This window comes from Oncorhynchus gorbuscha, linkage group LG17 (genome assembly GCF_021184085.1).
Source record: "Oncorhynchus gorbuscha isolate QuinsamMale2020 ecotype Even-year linkage group LG17, OgorEven_v1.0, whole genome shotgun sequence".
Classification (NCBI taxonomy): domain Eukaryota; kingdom Metazoa; phylum Chordata; class Actinopteri; order Salmoniformes; family Salmonidae; genus Oncorhynchus; species Oncorhynchus gorbuscha.
Genome location: NC_060189.1, coordinates 27892691 through 27917769, shown reverse-complemented (window position 1 = coordinate 27917769; position 25079 = coordinate 27892691). Strand labels below are relative to the sequence as shown.

Genomic DNA, 25079 nt, shown 5'->3' with positions numbered 1-25079 from the left:
GCTGATAATGGGCCTCTGTACGCCTATGTAGATATTCCATCAGCCGTTTCCAGCTATAATAGTCATTTACAACATTAATAATGTCTTCACTGTTTTTCTGATCAATATGATGGTCAAATTTTTTGGGGGGGGAGGGATCACATTTCTAAGTGACCCCAAACTTTGAAACGGTAATGCATGTACATACATAAATGGGTGATACAGTGGGCTTCATTTGGGTGGCCTTTCAAATCTGTAGCAGACTAAAAGCAGATAAAAAGTACATTGGCAGTACAAATCTAGCTAGATATACTACTCCCAATGGAAACTCTTCTAAATATATTATTGATATTTTGAAGGTTAACAAATTGTAGTTGTTTTTATACATGGAGTTTTGTAACCTGTCTACTCGTATGATAGTGTTGTCATGGGAACGACAAAATAAAAAGGTCTTTACACAACTAGATCCGGGACACACCTTTTTTGATTTATTTTGGAGTGGGAATAAAAAGTCAAACAAACCTATTATTGAAGCATTCACACATCATTTAAACCTCAGTGTGCGTTTGTACACGTGCATCTTGTATGAGAAACACAGCAGAGCCTGTCACAATCCACTTAGTCAAAGGCGACTGGAGAAACAGATCGTCAAATTAAAACATTTAATACTGTACCCCACAGACATTCCTGCCATTTGCAAACCAAAAGGTCCACCAGAGTAAAGAACATAAAAAAGTTTCATTGAAATAAATCAGCTTTGGTATTCTTCACTGACAAAATTATACATTCTACCCCTAAAATGTTCAATGCATTTTCAAACACTGGATGCAACTGATGCATATGTAGTTCAGATAGAACACATTGCATTGCTTTCAGATAAGAGGTATGTTACATTTTTGCAAGGTTGTGTGCAACTGTGTGTTGATAATCACACCTACTGGTACGTGAGCAGATCAAGAGGAGAATTATAACAGTAGCTAGTGTTAGCCTCTGATCTGGCAGGGTTGGTTGTTTTGAGACAGCATTAGGTTTGCTGTGTGAACAAACACCCATTACATGAAGGCCACACTGAACACTGTCTAATCGAATCATTATCTCACTTATGAGTCAGACATCCCATGTCCGTGTAGCTGGATTTCACTGTTTTTGTGCCATATGTTTTTCAACAGCAGCAGGGGAAGGGTTGAATAACCCCTGTCATGTTGAGAGTCTGGGAGTTCTGTGGGAGTTAACTGAGGACTGTTTATGCTCTGTTAGTACTTAGGGCTATCTACCAGGCATGCAGGGGTCCATTTACCAACAGTTGAGGTATAATACTGAACATTTGTAAAAAGTGCAAATTTCTCACGGTGACAATCGCCTAGGTGCTCCTGTCACCCATTTAGTTTTTCTGGTCTTTGTGCATTCAGGATTCTTTTGTAAAATGTAGCAGCCAGTCCTTCCCTAGCTTGTGTGTGGAGTATGGTGGGGGTTGATTTGTTTGGGATAAAAACACCAGAAGGGGGGGGAAGACAGATTTTTGTTTTAACTAATAGCTCCCTACCTCTGCTGAAGCGGTTTTAGACTGCCCTGTCCACTGTGATCACTGTCAACAGCTATAATAATAGTAAGGTAAAAATCAGTGACCCTCACCAGGGCTCCCAGACATACTCCTCTGACAATAGAAAAGTCACAGACAAAAACAAAACCACCTCCACACTCTGTTTTTCCCCTTCACTAAATTCAATGCAGACAATATATAGCCTCGCAAACACACAAGTCACAATCAACATTTAGCTACAAATTACAGACAAACATAGTAATTTATCGTGTCTACAAATATTCATTCTTTATAACTAGGCCTTTAACTAACCCTCCAAGTTGACAAAGGATCTCACAGGCCGTTTAACTTCACTGAGTTCCATGCCCATGGAGGACAGTGGGTAAAGCCATGAAGAAGCTCTCCTTTTCATTTGTCACCTGAACAGTTGCCAGAGACTGGTGTGTCCAGCCATGGTTATGGGGAGTTTGCCTCAGAAGTGTTGATTAAAGGAAGAAAGAGAGCAGAGGATAAGCAAAATGAACAGGTGAAGATCTTGTCTCACAGTGCTGATGTACACTCTCTGTTCATCTCGGTAAAGAAGTATTTTGAGACATCACAGACATCGTTTGGCTGAGTTAATTTACAACTGACCTCCAAAGTAGTCAAGCAAAACATGGATACCATTGAGATGTAATTACTCTAGTCCCACTCCTGCTTTTGAAAAACAGACGACGTGACTGGATCTTAACTACTCTGACCACCACCATAACAGGCTTCAGTGCTTTTGGCCGCAGGCTTTACAACCACACAACAACACTGATCAAAACTCATACACATACAGTAGATTTCAAAAAGATGCTCAATAAACTTTCAAAAGCACGTCATAACACTTTTCTCCAAATTGTATTTCACAAAATGTTTCTTGGGTTGTTGTTTTTACCCACAGGCCAGCGACAATGACAACAAAGAGACCAAAAGCGCTGCTGCAGTGCATTCTGGGATTTAGTCAAAATGTACAGACCCCAACTCTTAGAGTGATGATACACCAGTGTATATATACAATTTAATAGGTCGGCGTACGCATACTTCAGCTATGTATAGTCTTTTCCAGTGGATCAGTATTCCCACTCGTCTGTCTTCATGTCCAGATAGCTGAGGATGTTCTGGGCAAACTTGACTGCCTGCTTGCGGGCCACTTTGGTCATCTCATCACCCTGTGGGTCAACTGCATCCAGGGCCAGCAGCTGTTTAGTTAGAAGCTCCTCAAGCAATATGTAGCTCTTGTCGGCCCGCTTGCCGTTGAAGCAGAGTACCTGGGCCTGGAGGTCTGACAGGCTGCCCAGGACCATCCACACAGCCTTGTGTTGTGGGGGCTCGTTGGAGCCAGGCTGGCGGCAGATCAGGGCCTCACGGAGGTCCAGGAAGGTGATGACAGCCTGGACCTCCAGCACAGCACGTCGGCGGGCCTCACGGATACAGGGGTTACGGGCCGTGTCCACCTGGTCCAGGTGTGTGAGGAGACTCTGGAGCTCAGGCTTGGGCCTGAAGAGGTCACCCACCCCACAGTGTCGCAGGACCTCCCCACGCAGCTGGCCCACCCGACCCCGCACAGCCTCAATCTGACGGATTGAGTCATTCTGCGCCAAGTCATACCTGAAAAAAGAAAGATGTATACAACATCACATTTCTGAGCTAAGATGTACCTGAAAGCATGTATACACACATGCATACTGTATTTCCTTTCTGTACTATTATTTGTAATTGTAGTAAAGCTGTGTACCTGCGCGTGTCGTCTCCCTCTCCCTCCAGGTCCAGGTGTTTGAGCAGACCGTTGATCTCCTCCACCACCTGTTTGCGGTAGTTCCGGACCGCTGCATTCCCCGACACATCGAGGGCATCCAGCTCCACCAGGAGCTCAGTGAGCACGCGGGACAGGTGGGCACAGCTATCCCTCCCACTCAGCCCCATCAGCAGTGCCACCAGCTGGCTGCGCGCCCCACTCACCTGCATCATCACCTGGTTGATCCTCTGCACAGCCACGTGTGTATCTTCTGACAGGGGGAGGGTCTGCTGGCGCGTGCGCCCCTCGATCACGTCCTGCACGGCACACAGTCGTGTCAGGGCCCGATAGCGAGCCTTACGGAGGGGCACCCTCCCTCCTGTCTTCACTTGGGTGAGCCTCAGTATCAGCTCCTGCACGGCATCCACCAGCTCATCACTGATCTCTGCTGTGCCCCCGGCCCGCTGTGGTTCCACCACCCCCTGCTCCACCAGCCCCTGGGCCTCCCGGCTCAGCTCCTCGATGGCCAGGCGGGACGGGTGGGTGGCGTTCTCCTCAAGGTAGCGCAGCAGCCCCTCCACCTCCTGGGCTGCTCTCTTGCGTGCCCCCTGTAGGTCTGCCCTGCCCTCCGTGTCCACCTGGTCGACCTCCAGGAGCAGCCGGGTCAGCTCGCGCTCTAGCCGCCGATACTCCCGCTCGTTTTTCAACCCGCTGAAGGTGCACACCTGAGGGCCCAGAGACTGGACCTCCCGCTGGACCTCATAGAGCCGTATCATGGCTGGGTGCTGCTGCTGCTGCTGCTGGCTGCCATGGTCCATCCTCTTTCCACCATCAAAGGGCTTTCCAAACAAGCTGCAAAACAGGCACAGAACAAATGCAATAACAAAAGTTCATAACTAAACCCATTCATAGGCAAAATCTATTACTCTCTCAAATGAGTGTATGAGGCTTATCCAATTCAGTATGTTAGGCCAGGTGTTCTTGTTTCCATTATGTAATGTTGACCTAAGCTGCCTGCGGTTTTCCAAGCTCCACCCAAAATAAAAACAAGAGTGAACAAGATACGTTTGTACACTGTTATTACCTCAAAGAACAAATAGTTACTGGAGGTTTAAATGAACTTGATGCACTTGATCAAAGTACAATACCAATTTGTTAGTGTGACCATTTAACCAACAAGAATTATGCATGCATGTCCTAAAAACAGGCAATAAATTAATTAAAACATTCAATGATAACACTAGCATGACAATCATTAAACTCCTTACTGAAAGTAGGCTACAGCTCTAGACACAGTGCTGGCTACTATTTCAGCTTATGTCCAAGGCTGTCTAATGAACACCACTGAACTAAGTCTGATTACTGCAGCGACAACAATGTCATTTTACACCCCAGGTCCGAAATAACCATAATTGAGTTACATTCTTCAAAGAACGTCTGAGCGGACTGAAAATGACACCCAACAAAACTAATTCCTCTCACTCAAAGATGACGGTTTCCTTAATTGTATAAAATAGTCAACAACACTACTTACAAAAACTCCAGAGAGAAAACTCAATGAATAAGATCAAGCTGGCTCAGGTATGATCAAGCTGGCTCAGAAGAACACACCAGTAGCCTAACTTCTGCACCCTCGGCATCCAGACACTGCAGATTGAGAGGCTCTCAAAATATTGTATTTGCAGGCGGTTCCTCTGCTGCTATTCCACAGTGATGTGTCTGTAATGTCACAATAGACAGGTCATTCTTCTCATTCTTAAAGAGACAGTGTGTCACTGTTGTTCACCAGATGAGAGATTTTTCCAAAAGGGGATTATGGTGAGAGAGAGTGCCGATTTGGCAGTCATTATGGGATTACTAGGGTCCATTTAAACCATATTTAGACAGTCCCGAGGAAAACATGTCTATTGGTTACATTGCAAGACCACTCAGATAATAAACCCAAATGAAAAGCCTCAAATAATGTCTGTGTGACATAGACAATACTACATATAGGCTATAGTCAAAACCTAAGGAGAGCCATTGGAAAAAGTCAGTTGAGACAATATAGGCCTAGGGCTTATAGTATTCTCCTACACGCCACACGATTGTTCTGAAACCCATTTTGTTGCTAGCAACGGATAAGATTCGCATTCAAATTGGCAATTTTAATTTCATTGTATTATATTCAATAAATATAAGAACTAACATTTGATTTGGACCAAACTTTTTTTCTAACAATGAGTAAGACATGAAGAATCTAAAGACATTGTCAAAAGCCTCCCACGGACCCACCACACTAATCCCAACAAGGACTATACAGTATCAGTTCTCTGTGTTTGACAAGCAGTATGGAGCTGCAGCTTGGAGTATTGTTTCTTCATCCTATGTAATGTATTTTCAGTGAATTTGTTTTGGTTTGTTTTTCCCTGTTCAATTAGTCATTGACGTTGTTAGGTTTATGTCCCATCCCACATCCTGATAATACCAGGTTCTGACCACTAAATGGTGCTGTTCCAGCTTTTAAGTATTTTTTTTAAGAACCCCTCAATGTTTAACCTGTTGATCCTACCCCCTACTTTTTCGAACATTCTGTAAAAAATCGCGCAACATTTCAGCGCCCTGCTACTCATGCCAGGAATATAGTATATGCATATGATTAGTATGTGTGGATAGAAAACTCAGACGTTTCTAAAACTGGTTAAACCACGGCTGTGACTATAACAGAACGTGCGTTTCATTGAAAAGCGCAGGAAAATCTGATCACTGGAAAATATAATCAATGCGCCACTTAAATGTATTGTTGAATGGAAACCACATTACCTGGAGCCGAGGTTGCAATACCTACAGCTTCCACACGATGTCAACAGTCTTGTCATTTGCCTAGGCATTGTTTCTTGGTCAAACGAACAAGAGACAGCCCATTTCTTCTGGTCTCCAACAGGATATTTTGGTTGAGATTTATCCGGACATTATTTCAAGACGTAGTGCTATAGAATATACATCGCCCCGTGATCAATTTGATCGATTATTAACGTTTACTAATACCTAAAGTTGCATTACAAAAGTATTTCGAAGTGTTTTGTGAAAGTTTATAGTTGACTTTTTTAATTTAAAAAAATGATGTTGTTATAAAACGCTGTTTTTTTTCCTTGATCACACAGTCTTCATAGATCGATATCTAGGCTATATATGGACCGATTTAATCGAAAAAAAGACCCAATGACCCGATGTTTATGGGACATCTAGGAGTGCCAACAAAGAAGATCGTCAAAGGTAATGAATGTTTTATTTTATTTTTGCATTTTGTGTAGAGCCGACTATGCTAATTATTTTGTAATACGTCCCCTGCGGTCTTTAGGGGTGTTACATGCTATCAGATAATAGCTTCTCATGCTTTCGCCGAAAAGCATTTTAAAAATCTGACTTGTTGGCTTGATTCACAACGAGTGTAGCTTTAATTCAGTACCCTGCATGTGTGTTTTAATGAACGTTTGAGTTTTAATGAGTGCTATTAGCATTTAGCGTAGCGCATTTGCATTTCCAGATGTCTAGATGGGACGCCTGCGTGTCGGGTGGAGGTAAGAGGTGGGATAGTTCACCCAAATTACATATTGATTTCCTTACCATGTAAGCAGTCTATGGACAATGTATGACAGCAAGCCATTATTTTGTTTCCCTGGCCACTGTTTCAAATGCTAACTTTTTTTGCATTTGTGGCAAACATGAAGTGTGAAAATGCTAATATAGGTACCATTGACTTGAATTGGATTTGTGCCACAAATGCTTAAAAGTTAGCATTTGAAACCATGGCCAACAAAACCAAAGCATGGGTTGATGTCATACCTTATCAATTCATTGGTTGCATGTTTTGTCAAAATATTGTTTTGAACATTTGTTTTGGACTGATACCCAACTGAGCATTCTACGCAATGCATCGTCAATGAGTGCTGATGAAGATTTAATCAAAAGTGCATTACAGTGGCTTGGAAATACAATGAAATTCAGAAGGAGGCAAATAATTAGTAGGAAAACCTTTTGTCATCATTTTGAGGTCAACATATTGACTTTAGATGCAGTAGAACATTAGCTAGCTAAGATTGAGGGGAGGCCACTGGATTTTAGCTGGATAAAGTTAGCATTGTTAGCTCTGTTTGACAAACTTTAATAGCTAATGACAACATTACCATCTGCTAAAGTAAATTTGATGACATGATAATGCTGAAAAAGTTGTTTCCTACTAAATATGACTACTTTTGCAATGCCATTGTATTTACAGGCACTATAGTGTAATTTAGATGAAACCATTATCCTCCATCCAGAATGAATGGGCTGATCACCACTTTAGGGCACCACTGATAGAGAGCGGCTTGAGAACGTTCATAACGCGACTTAGTGACGGAGGTGCAACCTATGAGTAGACTGCTTACAGGGTAAGGAAACCAATGTTATTTTGTCATTTGGGTGAACTATCCCTTTAACATTGAGGGAGGAATCTTCCAACCCTTTTCACCTATTAGCAGGAGCAACATCATCTAGTGGTCAGACCTGGCAATATGAGGATGTAGGATGGGACAAACTTAACTTCAATGAGAAATTTCTCTGAACAAGGGAAGAAAACCATCACTGAATTCACTGAGAATACATTACATAGGATGAAGAAACAATACTCAGAGCCACAGCTCCATACTACTAAACATAGAGAACTGATACAGTATACTCACTGTTGTGCTGGGATTGGAGTGGGGTGCGTGGGATCAGTGGGTAGCTTTTGAACAAAGAAGTTGTCAAAATAAGATGTTAGGTATTATATTTACCGAATAGTATATGAATCCTATAAATTAAAATGGTCAATTTGGGTGCAATTATAGCTCAATTTGATATCTGAGATCAAATTACATTTCATCAAAAATAATGTTGTAGGAATCTTATTTTTGTAACTACAGAAACGATTTGAGAATGTGAGATCAAATCAAACCAAATGTATTTATATAGCCCTTCGTACATCAGCTGATATCTCAAAGTGCTGTACAGAAAACCCAGCCCAAGACCCCAAACAGCAAGCAATGCAGGTGTAGAAGCACGGTGGGTGGGTGTCATGGCTTGCTGAATTGAAATGGATTGACACAGAAAGGACAAGAGGTATGAGGGTTAAACAAGAAATGAAAGAGAAAATTATTTCATTTTTCCAGAACAGGCCTCAGGAGAGAGACAGACATTAGGCTACTTGTTGTCTTTTGAATTAATATAACCAGACACAGTAGTATGAAAGACTATCTCAAATAATACTGTGCTGCTATTGTACTCCTACCTAAAAGCATGGTGACGACCATGGGCCGAATCCACACAAATCGACAACTAGACCTTCGCAAACAAAATCCTATCGACATGAGGTACATTGAATAAAACAGCATACATTTAATGTTGCTGTCAGTTTAGGATGAGTAATAAATAAAACCCGAAAGGCTAGTCAAACCTCCCAGATATGTAACCTCACTCTGAATGTCAGAGAGAGGTAGCCTATCAGGAAGGGACATACATTGTTATGACCACATTCTGAGTCTCCGGAAAGGAGCAAACAGATCAAACTTGATCTTCTGTGGGCTGCCAACATGGCTTATATGTTTACATATCTTAGACCCAGGTCATCAATACATTCATACCTGTAGTCTACAATTGAGCTGTGTAAGGCAGGGATCATCAACTAAATTCAGCTGCGGGACAATTTTTGCGGGATGGTCAGGGGGCCGGAACATAATTTCAAATAATTTGTAGACTACAAATTGACCGCAAGAAGCCAACACACACACAACATTTGACTAAAACAATCGTTTCAAACCTTGCTTACGTTTGTATACGATCACATCCATTTCTCTATTATGTGTGGGAAAACTTTCCTAAATGTAAATCACTTTGAGCTGATTTGCTGGTGTTTTTACTATTTTATGTCCAAGAATGAAACTAAATTAAAAGGGGGGGGGGGGGCAAATAAAATCACCAGTTGGGGAACCCTGGTGTAAGGTGATGCTCCGTGAGGCTTATTGTCTGAGAGACCCCATTCTCCAATACGAGTTCTAGAACAGTCCCTCTTCAAACGCAGCAAACCAGTGAGCAAATACTTTGCATTGTATGCATGGCTATCTACAGTAACGTTACTACATGCCTACTACAGAGGGCTTTAAGCATTATGTAATCATAAGCAGACGATCTAATAATTTACTTACCGACCGAATGGCGATAGAAATAGCAGTAAACACAACAGTGTAACCGCAAAGAATGCATGCACCAACTCACATACCGCCACATAGGCTTGCAGTGCTGCCTCTGGCCTATCTCTCAGACAACGTATTTTCAAAACTGTCAGTTGCTAGGTTGCTGTTTCAATGTAACAGACGCCAGCAATGTTTCACCACCTTCCCAGCTGCGCATGAAATGTCTCACCTTTTCAAAGCGCCAAAGACATTCGCGCACATTTCTAAAGATGTCCGTTTCCATCAGCTAGCCAACAATGATCATAATCGATGTTGTGTCATCCAAATACGTATCTTTTCTCTTTATGTAGGTATGTAACGATAATTTATTTTCAATGGCTGATTCTCCTCGGTACAGTCCAACAACACTATGCACTGCGGTGTTGCCCCTCCCACGCACCAATTCAGAGGGTTTGTTCACGCGCGTCATAAACTAGTCTTCAGTGGACTGTACAAAGGGATCGTATACAGAGTTGCGCAGGAGTTTTACGTTATAATTCCTATTAAAAACCATTTGAAATGTATTGTATTTCCATGGGATATAAAGCACTTGGCATCTCTGGCAAAAACGTGAGACCAACTAAGGTGCTGATGGAATACCACAATGACATAGATTCAATTTTTGCAAATATTTTATGCCAACTTCCATATCCATACAGGATTTAAGAGGTAAGACTGCCTGTACACAAAATGGATTAGTTACAGCCCAGGTGCTTAAATTCAGGAGTACATAATATTGCAGGACATTCAGACAGAAGTGTATAGCCTAGAACAGACTACAAGAATTGGTCAGCCAAGACATATAGAATTGGAAAATTTGACCATGTTTCATAACCACCTACTGGCAAAGTGTAGAACACATCATGGGGACTGTGGAGGATGGTTGACCACTGAAGGACCGATGGTCGGTCTTGGGCCCCCTACATATGGTGTGTAATGCAGAATGACAGGTAATTGTGTCAGTTCATATTTAGCCTGTATCTGCAACATTTGAACCTGAATAGGTCCCATGTATCTTCTCTGTTTGCGGTCTACTGAATATGAGAGTGTGACCCTGAATAAAACCTTGGCCAATGGCCATATTTGTAAACACTGACCAGTGGTTTAGTGGAGGGTAAATGCACCACAATCAGCATTAATCCACCCATTGTTTTACCATTGCATCACTAACTGTGACCTAGGAGCATACAGAGAAGGAATTGCAAATTGCATCAAAATAGCCTGGAAGTAAAGACACACTGGGAGCCAAATTTGAAATGGAGCAGGGTGGGACAAAATTGCATTAAAACACAATTTAAATGTACACTGAATAAAAATATAAATGCAACATGCATGGTCCTTCTGTAGCTCAGTTGGTAGAGCATGGCGCTTGTAACGCCAGGGTAGTGGGTTCGATTCCCGGGACCACCCATACGTAGAATGTATGCACACATGACTGTAAGTCGCTTTGGATAAAAGCGTCTGCTAAATGGCATATATTTATTATTTATGTAAAGTGTTGGTCCCATGTTTCATGAGCTGAAATAAAAGATTACCAACATTTTCCATGCGCACTTAGAGCGCATTTCTCTTAAATTTTGTGCACAAATTTGGATACATCCCTGTTAATAAGCATTTCTCCTTTGCCAAGATAATCCACCTACGTGACCGGTTTGGCATATCAAGAAGCTGATTAAACAACATAATCATTGGACAGGTGCACCTTGTGCAGGGGACAATAACAGGCCACCTAATTGTGCAGTTGTCACACAACACAATGCCACAGATGTCTCAAGTTGAGGGAGTGTGCAAATGGCATGTTGACTGTCCACCAGAGCTGTTGCCAGATAATTTAATGTTAATTTCTCTACCATAAGCCGCCTCCAACTTCGTGTTAGAGAATTTGTCAGTACGTCCAACCGGACTCACAACCTCAGACCACGTGTATGCCGTCGTGTGGGGGCGAGCTGTTTCCTGATGTCATTGTGAACAGAGTGCTCCATGGTGAAGGTGGGGTTATGTTATGGACAGGCATAAGCTACAGACAATGAACAGAATTACATTTTAATTGATGGCGATTTGAATGCACAGAGATATCGTGACGAGATCCTGAGGCCCATTGTTGTGCTATTCATCCACCGCCATCACCTCATGTTTCAGCATGATAATGCACGGCCCCGTGTCGCAAGGATCTGTACACAATTCCTGAAGCTGAAAATGTCCCAGATCTTTCATGGCCTGCATACAGTAACTCACCAGACATGTCACCCATTGAGCATGTTTGGGATACTCTGGATCGATGTGTACAACAGCGTGTTCCAGTTCCCACCAATATCCAGCAACTTTGAACAGCCATTGAAGAGGAGTTGACCAACATTCCACAGGCCACAATCAACAGCCTGATCAACTCGATGCGAAGGAGATGTGTCGCGCTGCCTGAGGCAAATGATGGTTACACCAGATACTGACTGGTTTTCTGATCCACACCCCTACTTAAAAAAAGGTATCTGTGACCAAAAGATGCATATCTATATTTCCAGTCATGTGAAATCCATAGATTAGGGCCTAATGAATATATTTTTGAAATTGTTGCGTTTATATTTTTGTTCAGTATATTTTCGGGAGTGATGTGGTCACTATTACAGGGACTGAGTCACTGGCTTACTGGTGCTCTTTCATGCCGTCCCTAGGAGGGGTGCGTCACTTGAGTGGGTTGAGTCACTGATGTGATCTTCCTGTCTGGGTTGGCGCCCCCCCCTTGGGTTGTGCCGTGGCGGAGATCTTTGTGGGCTATACTCGGCCTTGTCTCAGGATGGTAAGTTGGTAGTTGAAGATATCCCTCTAGTGGTGTGGAGGCTGTGCTTTGGCAAAGTGGGTGGGGTTATATCCTTCCTGTTTGGCCCTGTCCGGGGGGTATCATCAGATGGGGCCACAGTGTCTCCTGACCCCTCCTGTCTCAGCCTCCAGTATTTATGCTGCAGTAGTTTATGTGTCGGGGGGGCTAGGGTCAGTTTGTTATATCTGGAGTACTTCTACTGTCTTATCCGGTGTCCTGTGTGAATTTAAGTATGCTCTCTCTAATTCTCTCTTTCTTTCTCTCTCTCGGAGGACCTGAGCCCTAGGACCATGCCTCAGGACTACCTGGCATGATGACTCCTTGCTGTCCCCAGTCCACCTGGCCTTGCTGCTGCTCCAGTTTCAACTGTTCTGCCTGCGGCTATGGAATCCTGACCTGTTCACCGGATATGCTACATGTCCCAGACCTATTATTTGACCATGCTGGTCATTTATGAACATTTGAACATCTTGGCCATGTTCTGTTATAATCTCCACCCGGGACAGCCAGAAGAGGACTGGCCACCCTTCATAGACTGGTTCCTCTCTAGGTTTCTTCCTAGGTTTTTCCTAGCCAATGTACATCAACACCTGCATTGCTTGCTGTTTGGGGTTTTAGGCTGGGTTTTTGTACAGCACTTTGAGATATCAGCTGGTGTACGAAGGGCTATATAAATACATTTGATTTGATTTATTCAATTAAAGGTGCAATATGCAGAAATTGCTCTGCCATTTCCTGGTTGCAAAAATTCAAATAGTTTGCCTAATTTCAGTTTGTGACAAAACAAGTAATGTATAGCGTAGAGAATCATTGTACCGTCTAAACCGCTGTGAAATATATTTTCAATAACCCAAAATATTGTTTTTCAGCTTTTTAAAGTTGGTGTACAAAAGTAAAAGAAGCATAAACTAAACTTAAGAATGGGAAGCATAGAAATAGGGCACATAACAGATCTAAAACTTCCTATACATGCTTTCAATGAGAATGACAGAGCTAAAACTCACATCTCTGTGAATTTGGTCAGTCCCCCAAAAAGTGACATATTGCAGCTTTAATACATCTTATGGTAGTGGAGCTATTTTATATTTTTTTCACAGGTCCATTATTTTCCCATTTACGTCTTATAGCAACCCTATATTGTTGGCAGCCCTGGTTTGAAGGAGAGGAATGGCAGAGCAGACCGTCATATGAGCCTAAATACTGTGGTATGCAACTTGGAATTAAAATCTAAGAGGCCCAGTGCTTCTATAGTGAAAAGAAACTCACATCTGTGCCATTTGCGAGCGATGTTGTTTGGCTACATTGTATTGTATTAAGAGGACCACAATGGAAATACTTTTCTAAACTTTGTTGTGTTATCCTGAATGATTTTTAAATTTATTGGATCAACATGTGTGGTTATAACCACACATATATATATATATTTTTTTTAATGGTCAAATAAATCATATTATTCTTTCCTCTTCAGAGAGAACAGGTGATGCATTGTATCAATTTGCTTGACCGTGAGAACCATGAGTTCTTTCAAGTTTCACAATGTATGTTCTGGAGGTTTGCATAAAAATAAAGTGAATAGGGTATTACATTTCACTGGAGTAGCCTGTAGGCTTACTATTTCATTTTTTCACGACATCTAAACTGATTGAAAGGACACACTATACAGCGCAAAGCCCGCAACATGATCTCCAGGACAGACAAGCCACTCCACCACTGCTTTGATTAACATATGTAGGATATGATGGGTAAAGGGTCTTCTCAATTCGCTACAAAAAAATTATAAAGGAATAATGTTAGGAAACAAGAAGTTCAACCTACAGCGGTCAACTGATTTGGCATAAATAGAAGCAAGCACCAACAGCTTGATAAGAAGTGTAAAACACACATGTGAAAGCTTAATTATAATATTAAGGGAATAGGTCCATGGTAAAAAAAAAAGAGAATAGAATACAATTGGATGAATTAGAAAAAATATTTGTTGAGATGCAGCCATGTGGATCGCGGTTTCAAAAATCAATATGGGCAGCGCCCGGTGCTGAAAGTTGAGTAGGCAAATTTACTAACAAGAGGGATTTGTTGGACCACTATTTAAAAAATAAGAGGAGGTAGGCTTACCTGTGGAAGGGGAATTTTAGTCAAACCTCTTAAATGCTTGTACAATGAATGATCTTTTTAAGGTTGTATGGCTTCTTGCATTTCAAAATGGGGAACCGTTTATCTACTTCAGAGAAACTGTCTAGAGTGATTTCCTGTTGTTTTTACATTTACATTTAAGTCATTTAGCAGACGCTCTTATCCAGAGCGACTTACAAATTGGTGCATTCACCTTATGACATCCAGTGGAACAGTCACTTTACAATAGTGCATCTAAATCTTAAAGGGGGGGGTGAGAGGGATACTTATCCTATCCTAGGTATTCCTTGAAGAGGTGGGGTTTCAAGGAATACCTAGGATAGGATAAGTATCCCTCTCACCCCCTTTAAGATTTAGATGCACTAGAATAACTAGCTGTTGCCACAGAACGAGACGCCCAATTCACATCTGTACCTTTTACCCTAGTTTTGTCTCTTTCTCCACACACATACACATACCAAGATGACGTGTTTTGTATATGCTTGCATAAGATAGTTTATCTATATAAGGCTTCACACGTGTCATCGAAACTCTTGGCCGTACACATCAGAGTGCATAACTAACCTGCTTCGTTATTGCAATTGTTATTAATAAAGATTGATTGTTTGAAGAAATAACAAAGTCTCTCTAACTTGGTGAGAATTTTCCACCACACCTGTTTGAGACGTAATTATGTTATCAATATATTTGTCACTATAGCTATTTCCTCAAAATACTGTCACCATGTACTCCTTAAATAGGCCTACGAGCTTTCTGTGTCAGACTTTGGCCTCATGTCTGGGGTGGAAAATCAACTTCTGAAAGTACCATGCTTAGATTCATAATGACATCTCAGATTGAATTATTTGCAAACAGCAACAGTTTCGTTGCAACTAAGGCACACTGGTTTGGCATTGGAGAAATACATTTAAGATTAATATATTTTAATAGAGTAGGTAAAGGCCTATTAATAGAGACATTGGTGAATTAACCACTGTAATCAGACCGAAATGATCACATTGTCATTTAATTGATTATCCCACTAACCATGTGTTAAATGTGTAGTGTGGGGATATGAATTGGGCAGATAGTAGGCTATATGTTCTGGCCCACCGAGTAGCTACAAGCTCAGGAACAAATTGGTTAGAGGCCAACCCCAATTGTATATTGTAAATTCAATCACCCCCTTCACCATCATCTTCATTCAGATCATTCAAAAATGTGTGGATATTGGCTAGTGCTAAAGTTGAAGAACCCGTGTTGTCTCTGTGAAATGAAATTGTTATTGCCAGTGCACTCTGAAGAAGAAACAACGATACAATGTAGCCTAACATCACTCACAAATGGCACCAATGTGAGATGTTTCACTGTAGAAGCACTGGTGCTATTAAATTTAATTCCAGGTTGCATATAAAAATATTTAAATGCATATTTGATGGTCTGCTCTGCCCATAACAATCACTCCAAGAATATGGTAAAAGATTGAAATGGGAAAATAATGTAGGCCTACCTGTGAAAAAACTATGAAATAACTCCCCAATTCAGTCTTATGCAGACTATATATTTAATGTATTACATGAATGGTGACCACAGTTCTTCCGAAAATACATTAAAAAAAATAATAAAAAATAAATGCGAATTTTTCACTCTGCTCCATGTATACAATGTATTGTATTTCAAATTTGGCTCCCAGTGTGGCTCGTTCCGGGGGTATTTTGACTCATCCGACAGTTCCTTCTCTGTATGTTCCTAGACTGTTACCTTCTAGCTCCCATCTCAAATGAGCATCATCTACAGGCCTATAAGACCTCCATCTGAGTCACCATGGAGTCTTTTTCCCACTCATGGATTGTGTTCAGTAGTGCACAACATTGCCAAATCTGTTTTCTTATTGAACATATTCATGTAATTCTGAGCAGGAAGTCGCCCGCTTTTATGATGTCAAACTGCTAACTCTATCTTCAAAAGTCCAAAGGCATCATTACAATTCCTTTAAAGTGCACCTTTCCTTCCTCAGTAATCACTGACTGATGACACATGATTGGACATGTCAACACACCGGCTCCACCAGATTACTTTTACCTGTCCAGTTATTTTGACGTTCTAATCAGTGATGGAAGGGGAAAGGAAAGCTGTAGCTAGCTACTTTTTGTAGAATTTTAACGGGGCTCCAAATGTTGGAGAGGACAATGATCCTCTTTGGAACAAGTGCACCGCTGGTCAACAAAGGACTCCCAGTCACCTCATCTGTCCCCTGACAGCAATGTTGCTCTCTGAGAACATAACATGTCAGTCAAAGTGCAATAAATCTACACATATGAATGAAAACATTACTGTGGTGTAATTTTTTGTTGTCTTTTAGGTACAAGCTAAATGTAGGCTAGCATGTAAGCTAGCTATCTACGTTGTAGATATCTTAACGGTGTTAGCTAAATAAATCAATTTGAAATAATAGGGATAGCTCCTATTATAATTTTTCAGGAAAATATGATAAGCTACATGTCCTCATGCTTACCTGCATAACCAACGTACAGCCATAATAGGGAAAAGATCGATATAATGCTAAACATTACCAAGCACAACCACAATCTGATATTTAGCTACCAGGTAGCTGGCTACTACTAGCTTTTTTTTCAAGGCGAATGCGATCACGGCTAGATGGTATACGGTTAAGGTCAAATTGATATATAAAGTTGTAAAAAATGTAGCATTTTCGTTAACCCAAATCCTTTTCATATCCTTAACCTAATACTCCTAAACTGCTAGGTTAATTCTCATAACCTGATACAAAAAGTACATTCTGGACAATTCTGACTAACTGTAGCCTGTCTAGTCGATATCGTGGAAAAACGAAGAATGACAGGCTGGCCAAAAGAGATATATATGAAAGCCGTGTTGGGCGTTACATTAAATACACATGTGGACAATGCTAATAAATTACACTCGCGCTTCCGCAGACAAATGGTTATGTTAAATGTTTGACTAAGTAAACAGAAAGACGTTGTGATATACATTGGTCGTCCAACCTAATTTAAATACAGGAAGTACATGGAACGTTCTCTGTCACGTGGTAGCGTTGCAAGTTGGTCACAGACGAACTAAACAGTGGCTATTTTCATGTTACTTACGTCTAGAATGTCGACGATGCTGTAAAATACATTGTAGAAGAGGCCCTGAAATGACTGGCAAAACGACAGGATATTTTCTGCGGAGGTCACTATGTCCTTGTAATCTTTTAGGTCCATTGCATATGCGGCGCATATCAGCGAACGCCAGTCGTCGGTGCAGTTCGAGTGAACCAACAAAGCAAGGGAACTCAGTGAAGGTGCGTGGGCCACTCACTAGCTAGTTTCTCATCAATGAGTTAATTTCATGTGTTTCTTTATTGCACGTCTCTGGTCCGAGTTTCAGAGACCTACCTCCAGAAGTATTGTTTGCTAATGTTGGTTGATGAGAATTTGTATGCATTTTATTTAACTATGCAAGTCAGTTAAGATCAAATAATTTACAATGATTGCCTAGCAAAAGGCCTCCTAGGATTAAAAATATAGGACAAAACACACATCACGATGAGAGACACCACAACACTACATAAAGAGAGACCTAAGACGACAACTGCATGGCAGCAACTCATGACAACACAGCACAACTGTCAGTAAGACTGAGTCTTTGAATGAAGAGATGGAGATAACTGTCCAGTTTTAGTGTTTGTTTTTTTGCAGCTCGTTCTAGTCGCTAGCAGCAGCGAACTGAAAAGAGGAGACACCCAGGGATATGTGTGTTTTGGGGATATTTAACAGAATATGACTGGCAGAATGGGTGTTGTATGTGGAGGATGAGGGCTGCAGTAGATATCTCAGATAGGGGGGAGCGAGGTCTAAGAAGGTTTTATAAATAAGCATCATCCAGTGGGTCTTGTAATGAGTATACAGAGATTACCAGTTTACACAGGAGTATAACGTGCAGTGATGTGTCCTATAAGGAGCATTGGTGGTAAATCTGATGGCCGAATGGTAAAGAACATCTAGCCGCTTGAGAGCACCCTTACCTGCCGATCTATAAATTATGTCTCAGTAATCTAGCATGGGTAGGATGGTCTACACCCTCAGAGGTACTAATCACACCAGTGGGGAGAGTGGCATTAATCTTACCAAAACCACATAACCTTGTTCTGAACATCTCCAAAACAAAGGTTAAGGGCAGAGGATGCTTGTTGAATACTAAGAAAGCTTTATTGGAGAGCGTTTAACACAAAATCTGGGGAGGGGCCAGCTGAGTACAAGACTGTATCATCTGCATATAAATAGATGAGAGAGCTTCCTACTGCCTGAGCTATGTGGTTGATGTAAATTAAGAGTGTGGGGCCTAGGATCGAGCCTTGGGGTACTCCCTTGCTGACAGAGAGTGGCTGAGACAGCAGATGTTCTAACTTTACACACTATGCTCTTTGAGAGAGGTAGTTAGCAAACCAGGCCAAAGACCCCTCAGAGACACAAACTCCTTAGCCGGCCCACAAGAATGGAATGGTCTACTTTATCAAAAGCTTTGGCCAAGTCAATAAAAATAGCAGCACAGCATTGCTTAGAATCAAGGGCAATGGTGACATAATTTAGGACCTTTAAGGTTGCAGTGACACATCCATAACCGGAGCGGAAACCAGATTGCATACCATAGAGAATACTATAGACATTAAGAAAGCCAGTCTGTTGATTATTGACACGTTTTTCCAACACTTTTGATGAACAGGGCAAAATAGAAATTGGGCTATAACAGTTAGGATCAGCTTGATTTCCTCATTTAAATAAAGGATGCACTGAGGCTGCCTTCCAAGCAATGGGAAACTCCCCAGAGAGGAGAGACGGGTTAAAAAAAAGGTCAGAGAGAGGCTTGGCAATGATAGGGGCAGCAACCTTGAAGAAAGGGTCTTGTAAGTCGCTCTGGATAGAGCGTCTGCTAAATGACTTAAATGTAATGTAAATGTCTAAACCATCTGACCCAGATGTTTTTTTTAAAGGAGTTCAAGGAGCTCCTTTAGCACCTTGGACTCAGTGACTGCCTGCAGGGAGAAACTTTGTAGCGAGGCAGGAGCATCAGGGCTAGTTGCATTAGAATGGGTGGGAGATGAGGAAATGTTTGACGGGCGAGGAGGCATGGCTTAGTCAAATGGGAATCCTGACTTTATTAAGTGGTGATTAAAGAGCTTAGCCATGTACTCCTTGTCAGTAATGACCACATCCTCAACATTAAGGGACATGGGCAGCTGTGAGGAGGAGGGTTTATTCTCCAGGTCTAACTGTTTTCTAGAACTAACCCAAGTGCACTTATTTCTCATTTGCCTGAATGAGAGCCAGTCAGCCTGAGTATGTGTGTGCTACAAACACAAGCATTTCGCTACACTCACATTAACATCTGCTAACCATGTGTATGTGACAAATCAAATTTGATTTGCTAGGGCTGGGCGATATGGCCAAAATATTATATCACGGTATTTAAAAATAAAAAAACGAATTGGACAGTATATTTTTCGTTTTTGAATAATACAAGTTTTACATATGCTTTATGATTAGTAAGTGATCCTAGGGTGGCAACACATATACATTCTAAGTGATTTCAATGAGTCTTTCTCCTTTCTGATTGTTTTATACTGTTCAATTCAACTTCAACCCAAACTAATTTCAGCACTTACCATTTCTGCATTTCCTGCAGTGGTGGATAAAGTACCCTATTGTCATACTTGAGTAAAAGTAAAGATACATTAATAGAAAATTACTCAAGTGAAAGTCAACCAGTAAAATACTACTTGAGTAAAAGTATTTGGTTTTAAATATACTTAAGCATCAAAAGTAATTGATAAAATATACGTAAGTATCAAAAGTAAAAATTATTTTAAATTCCTTAACCAGATGGCACCATATTTATTTATTTTTATTTACAGATAGCCAGGGGCACACTCCAACACAATTTACTAACCAAGCATTTGTGTTTAGTGAGTCCTCCAGATCAGAGGCAGTAGATGACCAGGGATGTTCTCTTGACACGTGCGTGAATTGGACCGTTTTCCTGTTCTGCTAAGCTTTTTCAAAATGTAACAAACTTTTAGGTGTCAGGGAAAATGTATGGAGTAAAAAGTACAGTATTTTCTTTAGGAATGTGGTGAAGTAAAAGTAGTCAAATGTATAGATACCAAAAAACGACTTAAGTAGTACTTGAAAATATTTTTACTTAAGTACTTTACACCACTGCTCAATTGAGATCATTTCCACACTGCCACATAGGGCTGCACGATATGGGCAAATAATCTAGGATTTATTTTTAACCAAATGTTGCAAATTAGAGCAAAACTGTTGGACTCAAGGAAATATAACTACTGTTCTAATTCTATAGTTAGAATAAAATGGTGGGAAATTTGAATACACTGTTTGAGATGAAAACGAATTAAAATACCAGGGAGGAGTTATTGTGACAGGGTAGGAACTAAATTGTTGATACGTGTTTCCTAGGGGACCCAATAAGCTTTGGCTACCTTGCATGTTTTCTCTTAGCTACTTCATATAGCTAACATATTCCTCTTTGATTTAGAAGATACTGTTGCACAAAAATGCTAGTTTAGGTCAACACCATCACTGGTATTATCAGGTTGTAGTAGCTAGCTACGTTTGCTTTTACTCAGTGAATGTATTAGCTAGCTAGATAGCTATTAGCATTAGCGGCTAGCAATTAGCGGCAACTAGCTAAGAAAATACAAACTAGCTGTTTACTGATGTAAGAAACATAAACGAATAGTGTCATTATAGAACGATAATATTAATCAACTAAGAAGCAAAGTGAAAACGGCATTGTCATCAACATTGTTGCATGTGCTGCATTGACCATGCAGACTGAACGCAAGTATCTCGTTGAGAAACAACAAATGCGCTCCTTGAGTGACGGGGCGTGGCTAGGTATGTGTGGAAAGTAGCACAGAGAGAGAGCGAAGAGAGATGACTCAAGTAGCGAAGTAAACTATACAAATTAACATTACACATGGCGTATCACATTTAACAAACCAAACATTCAAATACCAGTATAGACGGTAAAGTAAAAACCCAAACCGGTCCCTGCATCAATACCAGTATATCATAAAATACGGTATACCCGCCCAGCCCTAGCGTATGCCGATCCTTTATCCAAATGGAATTCTTGAAGGGGAGTCGTTCGAACCAGGGGATGAACCTGTTTTTAATTATCATTTTCTTTATGGGGGTGTGTTTTTTTAACAATACCACGGAAAATATAAAATAAGGTACAAGCGTCTTCGTCAGAGGGGATAAAGCTGATTATATACCAATTTACAGTGGCCAGGTCATTAGGGAAGGCTTGCTCATTAAATTTTTTATTTATTAGCAAGCGTCTAGGACAGGTAGTTTTACTGAGCAGCCATTACGAAAACAAGCTGTAAAACAGTGATCGCGATTAGGATTCTTTGTAAGGATAGCCTTTTCTTTGTAGCCTTTTCTGGGTGTTTGGAGTCATGCCTTGTGGGATTGGTAATAATCTGAGAACGATGTAGGGAGTACCATTGCTTTAGAATTTGGTAAAGTGGTTTAAACACAAGCATGGAGGAGGAGGTATTATAGTGTGTGGGTGCTTAGCTGGTGACACTCTGATTTATTTAGAATTCAAGGCACACTTAACCAGAATGGCTACCACCGCATTCTGCAGCAATACGTCATCCCATCTGGTTTAGTGGGACTATCATGTATTTTTCAACAGGACAATGACCCAACACACCTCTAGGCTGTGTAAGGGCTATTTGATCAAGAAGGAGAGTGATGAGTGCTCCATCAGATGACCTGGCCTCCACAATCACCCGACCTCAACCCAATTGAGATGGTTTGGGGTGAGTTGGACCACAGAGTGAAGGAAAAGCAGCCAACAAGTGCTCCGCATATGTGGGAACTCCTTCAAGTTTGTTGGAAAAGCATTCCTCATGAAGCTGATTGAGAGAAAGCCAAGCGTGTGCAAAGTTGTCATCAAGGCAAAGGGGGGCTCCTTTAAAAAAAAAAATGTTTTAATCCGTTTTCTTCTCAATTTCGTGGTATCCAATTGGTAGTTAGTCTTGTCTCATCGCTGCAACTACCGTACGGACTCTGGAGAGGCGACAGTCAAAAGCCGTGCATCCTCCGAAACACAACCCAACCAAGCCGCACCGCTTCTTGACACAATGCCCACTTAACCCAGCCTCACCAATGTGTCGGAGGAAATGCCGTGCACCTGGCGACCGTTTCAGCGTGCACTGTGCCCAGCCCGCCACAGGAGTCGCTAGTCGTCCCATCGCGCACATCCCGGCCGGCCAAACCCTCCCCTAACCCGGACGACGCTGGACCAATTGTGCGCCGCCCCATTGGTCTCCCGGTCGCGGCCGACTGCGACCGAGCCTGGACTTGAACCCAGAATCTCTAGTGGCACAGCTAGCACTGCGATAAAGGCTTGATACTTTGAAGAATCTAAAATGTATTTTGATTTAACACTTTTTTTTTGGATACTAATGATTCAATTTGTGTTATTTCATAGTTTTGTTTTCACTGTTATTCTACAATGTATGTGTGTCCAAACCTTTTACTGGTACTGTATAATGATGTCATAAAACTAAGCTCAAATGATGCAAGGCGCTACCAGGCTATACTGTCGCCTAATAACCAAACCCCCTTAATAAGAACATTGCCTGGCTTTAAATATTGAATTGATATGAGGGGATGGTTAAAATACATCCTATGTGTCATCCCCTTTGCTGTGTACTGTCTGTTTATAGAAGTAACATGATTTAGGATGTTTTCTTTTTCTTTTAAACAGAGATCCCAGTTCATCCCAGCTGCTGAATCTAAGCATGACTGGGTTGGTCCCCCTCACAGGCTGTCAAACCTGCGACCAATCATATACCACATCCCTGAGAATGAGACTGAATTGGAGAAGCAGCTTAGAACCTTGAGGCAAGAGACGGAGGATTGGAACCATGCATTCTGGACCAATCAGAATATCACTTTCAACAAGGTTTGCTTCCTTAATTATCCATTTACTCAACAGTATCCTTAATTATCTGTTGACTCATCTCAGAGACACCTAAAGCAGTAGTGCAATCACAAATGATTTACTACTTAGCTCAGCTGTTGTTTATACACTTTTTCTGTGATTTTTCTTGTTGATTTTACTTAATTTCAGTAGTCTCTGGCTAGCATAAGCCTCATTGTACCCAAAATGAAATGTAATCGAAGTTGTAACTGCCAAGCTAAGCAAAAACCCTTCAGTAAATGTGTATTGAGTTAGCTATAATAGATTATAAACTGGGTGGTTCAAGCCTTCAATGCTGATTGGCTGAAGGCTGTGGTATATCAGACCGTATATGATGGGTATGGCAAAAAATGACTTTGTACTGTTGTAATTTCATTGGTAACCAGTTTATAATAGCAATAAGGCACCTCTGGGGTTTGTGGTATATGGCCAATATAGCACCGCTAAGGGCTGTTCATAGGTTAGAATTTAGACAACACATTTTGTCCACCAGAGGGCAGCACTTCACTGATCTGAAATATTGAGGTAAATATATATATATATATATATATTTTTTTTTTTTTTCCAGTACTGTAGTAGTGTAGACATTTTTTAAATTATTATTTTTTTACTTTGTTTGTGTTCAAAGGCTATTTCTGTTTTCTCATTTAGGAGAAGGATGCCTTCGTCCTCTCACAACTGAAGGAGAAAGGCTTGACTGAGAGAGATGAGAAAGGTTAGCTGATATTGTGATTTGAAATTATGAAGGATATCAAACTGATGGATGACAGGGGGGGTGGTTGGAATGTGTCTTAATGTTTAGTGTTCCTTATATTTTCTCAGGAAGGAAAAGGGCTTTAAACAGTGAAGAAATGGCAGTCTTTTACAAACATTTCCTGGATGAAAACTGCATAAGACATGCCAATTACAATAAGTAAGTTTGGGAACTATTGCTTACAGTTCATCAAACAGGTGCAAAAGGATGCCCTGTATCTTCCTACTGTTTAATGGGGGGGTAGCAGGTCTTGAAATATCATTATTAATTAATGTGATATAACTCATGCTCAGAGTCAACATTTTTTTATTGACCCTTTATTTAACCAGGCATTAACTAGGCATTGCTGTATATGTAAAACTAGTATGCGCATAAGCAAGCCATTCTGTGAATATAATGAGTTCTCTCCTATTTATCATGGTATTGTTGTTTCTTTTCCTTCCCTACATCTCATTGACAGGGATTGGTACAGACGTAACTTCACAATCACCTTGCTTATGGGCAGAGTGGCTTTCCACAGCGTCTGGAGAACGCTTGCTGAGAGAAGAGGCTGGAAGAAAAGTGGCCCTACCACATGATACTCCATTAAATACTTTATCTTCTATTCTCTCACCTTAGTGTTTGTCTTTTATTTGATTTGGTGCAACAGTTGAGTGAGGAACTCCCACAACACTCCCCCACCTGTCATGATAATACTTTTACTAACCCAGTCATTTGTTCTAGGATCGGGAATGAAAAGAGAACAGAAGAGGGTTAGACATCTAATAAATGGGGGGGTGCTTATATTTGTCCTGTTTCACATATGTGCAAGTGTGTAACTTGTACAAGTGTATGTGTGTGGT

The 25079-nt window shown here is 41.1% G+C and overlaps 2 protein-coding genes across 6 annotated transcripts; one reads left to right on the top strand and one right to left on the bottom strand.

Annotated features, from left to right (window-relative positions):
* Positions 1–445: 445 nt before the first annotated feature.
* Positions 446–17137, bottom strand: bag5 (BCL2 associated athanogene 5). Of its 5 annotated transcripts, XM_046307825.1 has the most exons (4): positions 9702–9921; positions 4816–5000; positions 3282–4133; positions 446–3154 (listed from the first exon to the last, which is right to left on the bottom strand). In XM_046307825.1, the coding sequence occupies exons 3-4, from the start codon at positions 4097–4099 to the stop codon at positions 2617–2619; spliced, it is 1356 nt and encodes a 451-aa protein (XP_046163781.1). In that variant the 5' UTR covers positions 4100–4133; positions 4816–5000; positions 9702–9921; the 3' UTR covers positions 446–2616. The 5 variants fall into 5 exon arrangements, with proteins under 5 accessions (XP_046163781.1, XP_046163779.1, XP_046163778.1 ...); XM_046307823.1 differs by lacking the exons at positions 4816–5000; positions 9702–9921 and adding an exon at positions 16951–17137; XM_046307822.1 differs by lacking the exon at positions 4816–5000.
* A 332-nt stretch (positions 17138–17469) lies between these two features.
* LOC124001204 (cytochrome c oxidase assembly factor 8) lies at positions 17470–24849 on the top strand. Its single transcript, XM_046307827.1, has 5 exons — positions 17470–17760; positions 23268–23465; positions 24135–24198; positions 24306–24396; positions 24698–24849. Exons 1-5 carry the CDS (start codon positions 17614–17616, stop codon positions 24813–24815), a joined length of 618 nt encoding a protein of 205 aa, XP_046163783.1. The 5' UTR covers positions 17470–17613; the 3' UTR covers positions 24816–24849.
* Positions 24850–25079: the final 230 nt, after the last annotated feature.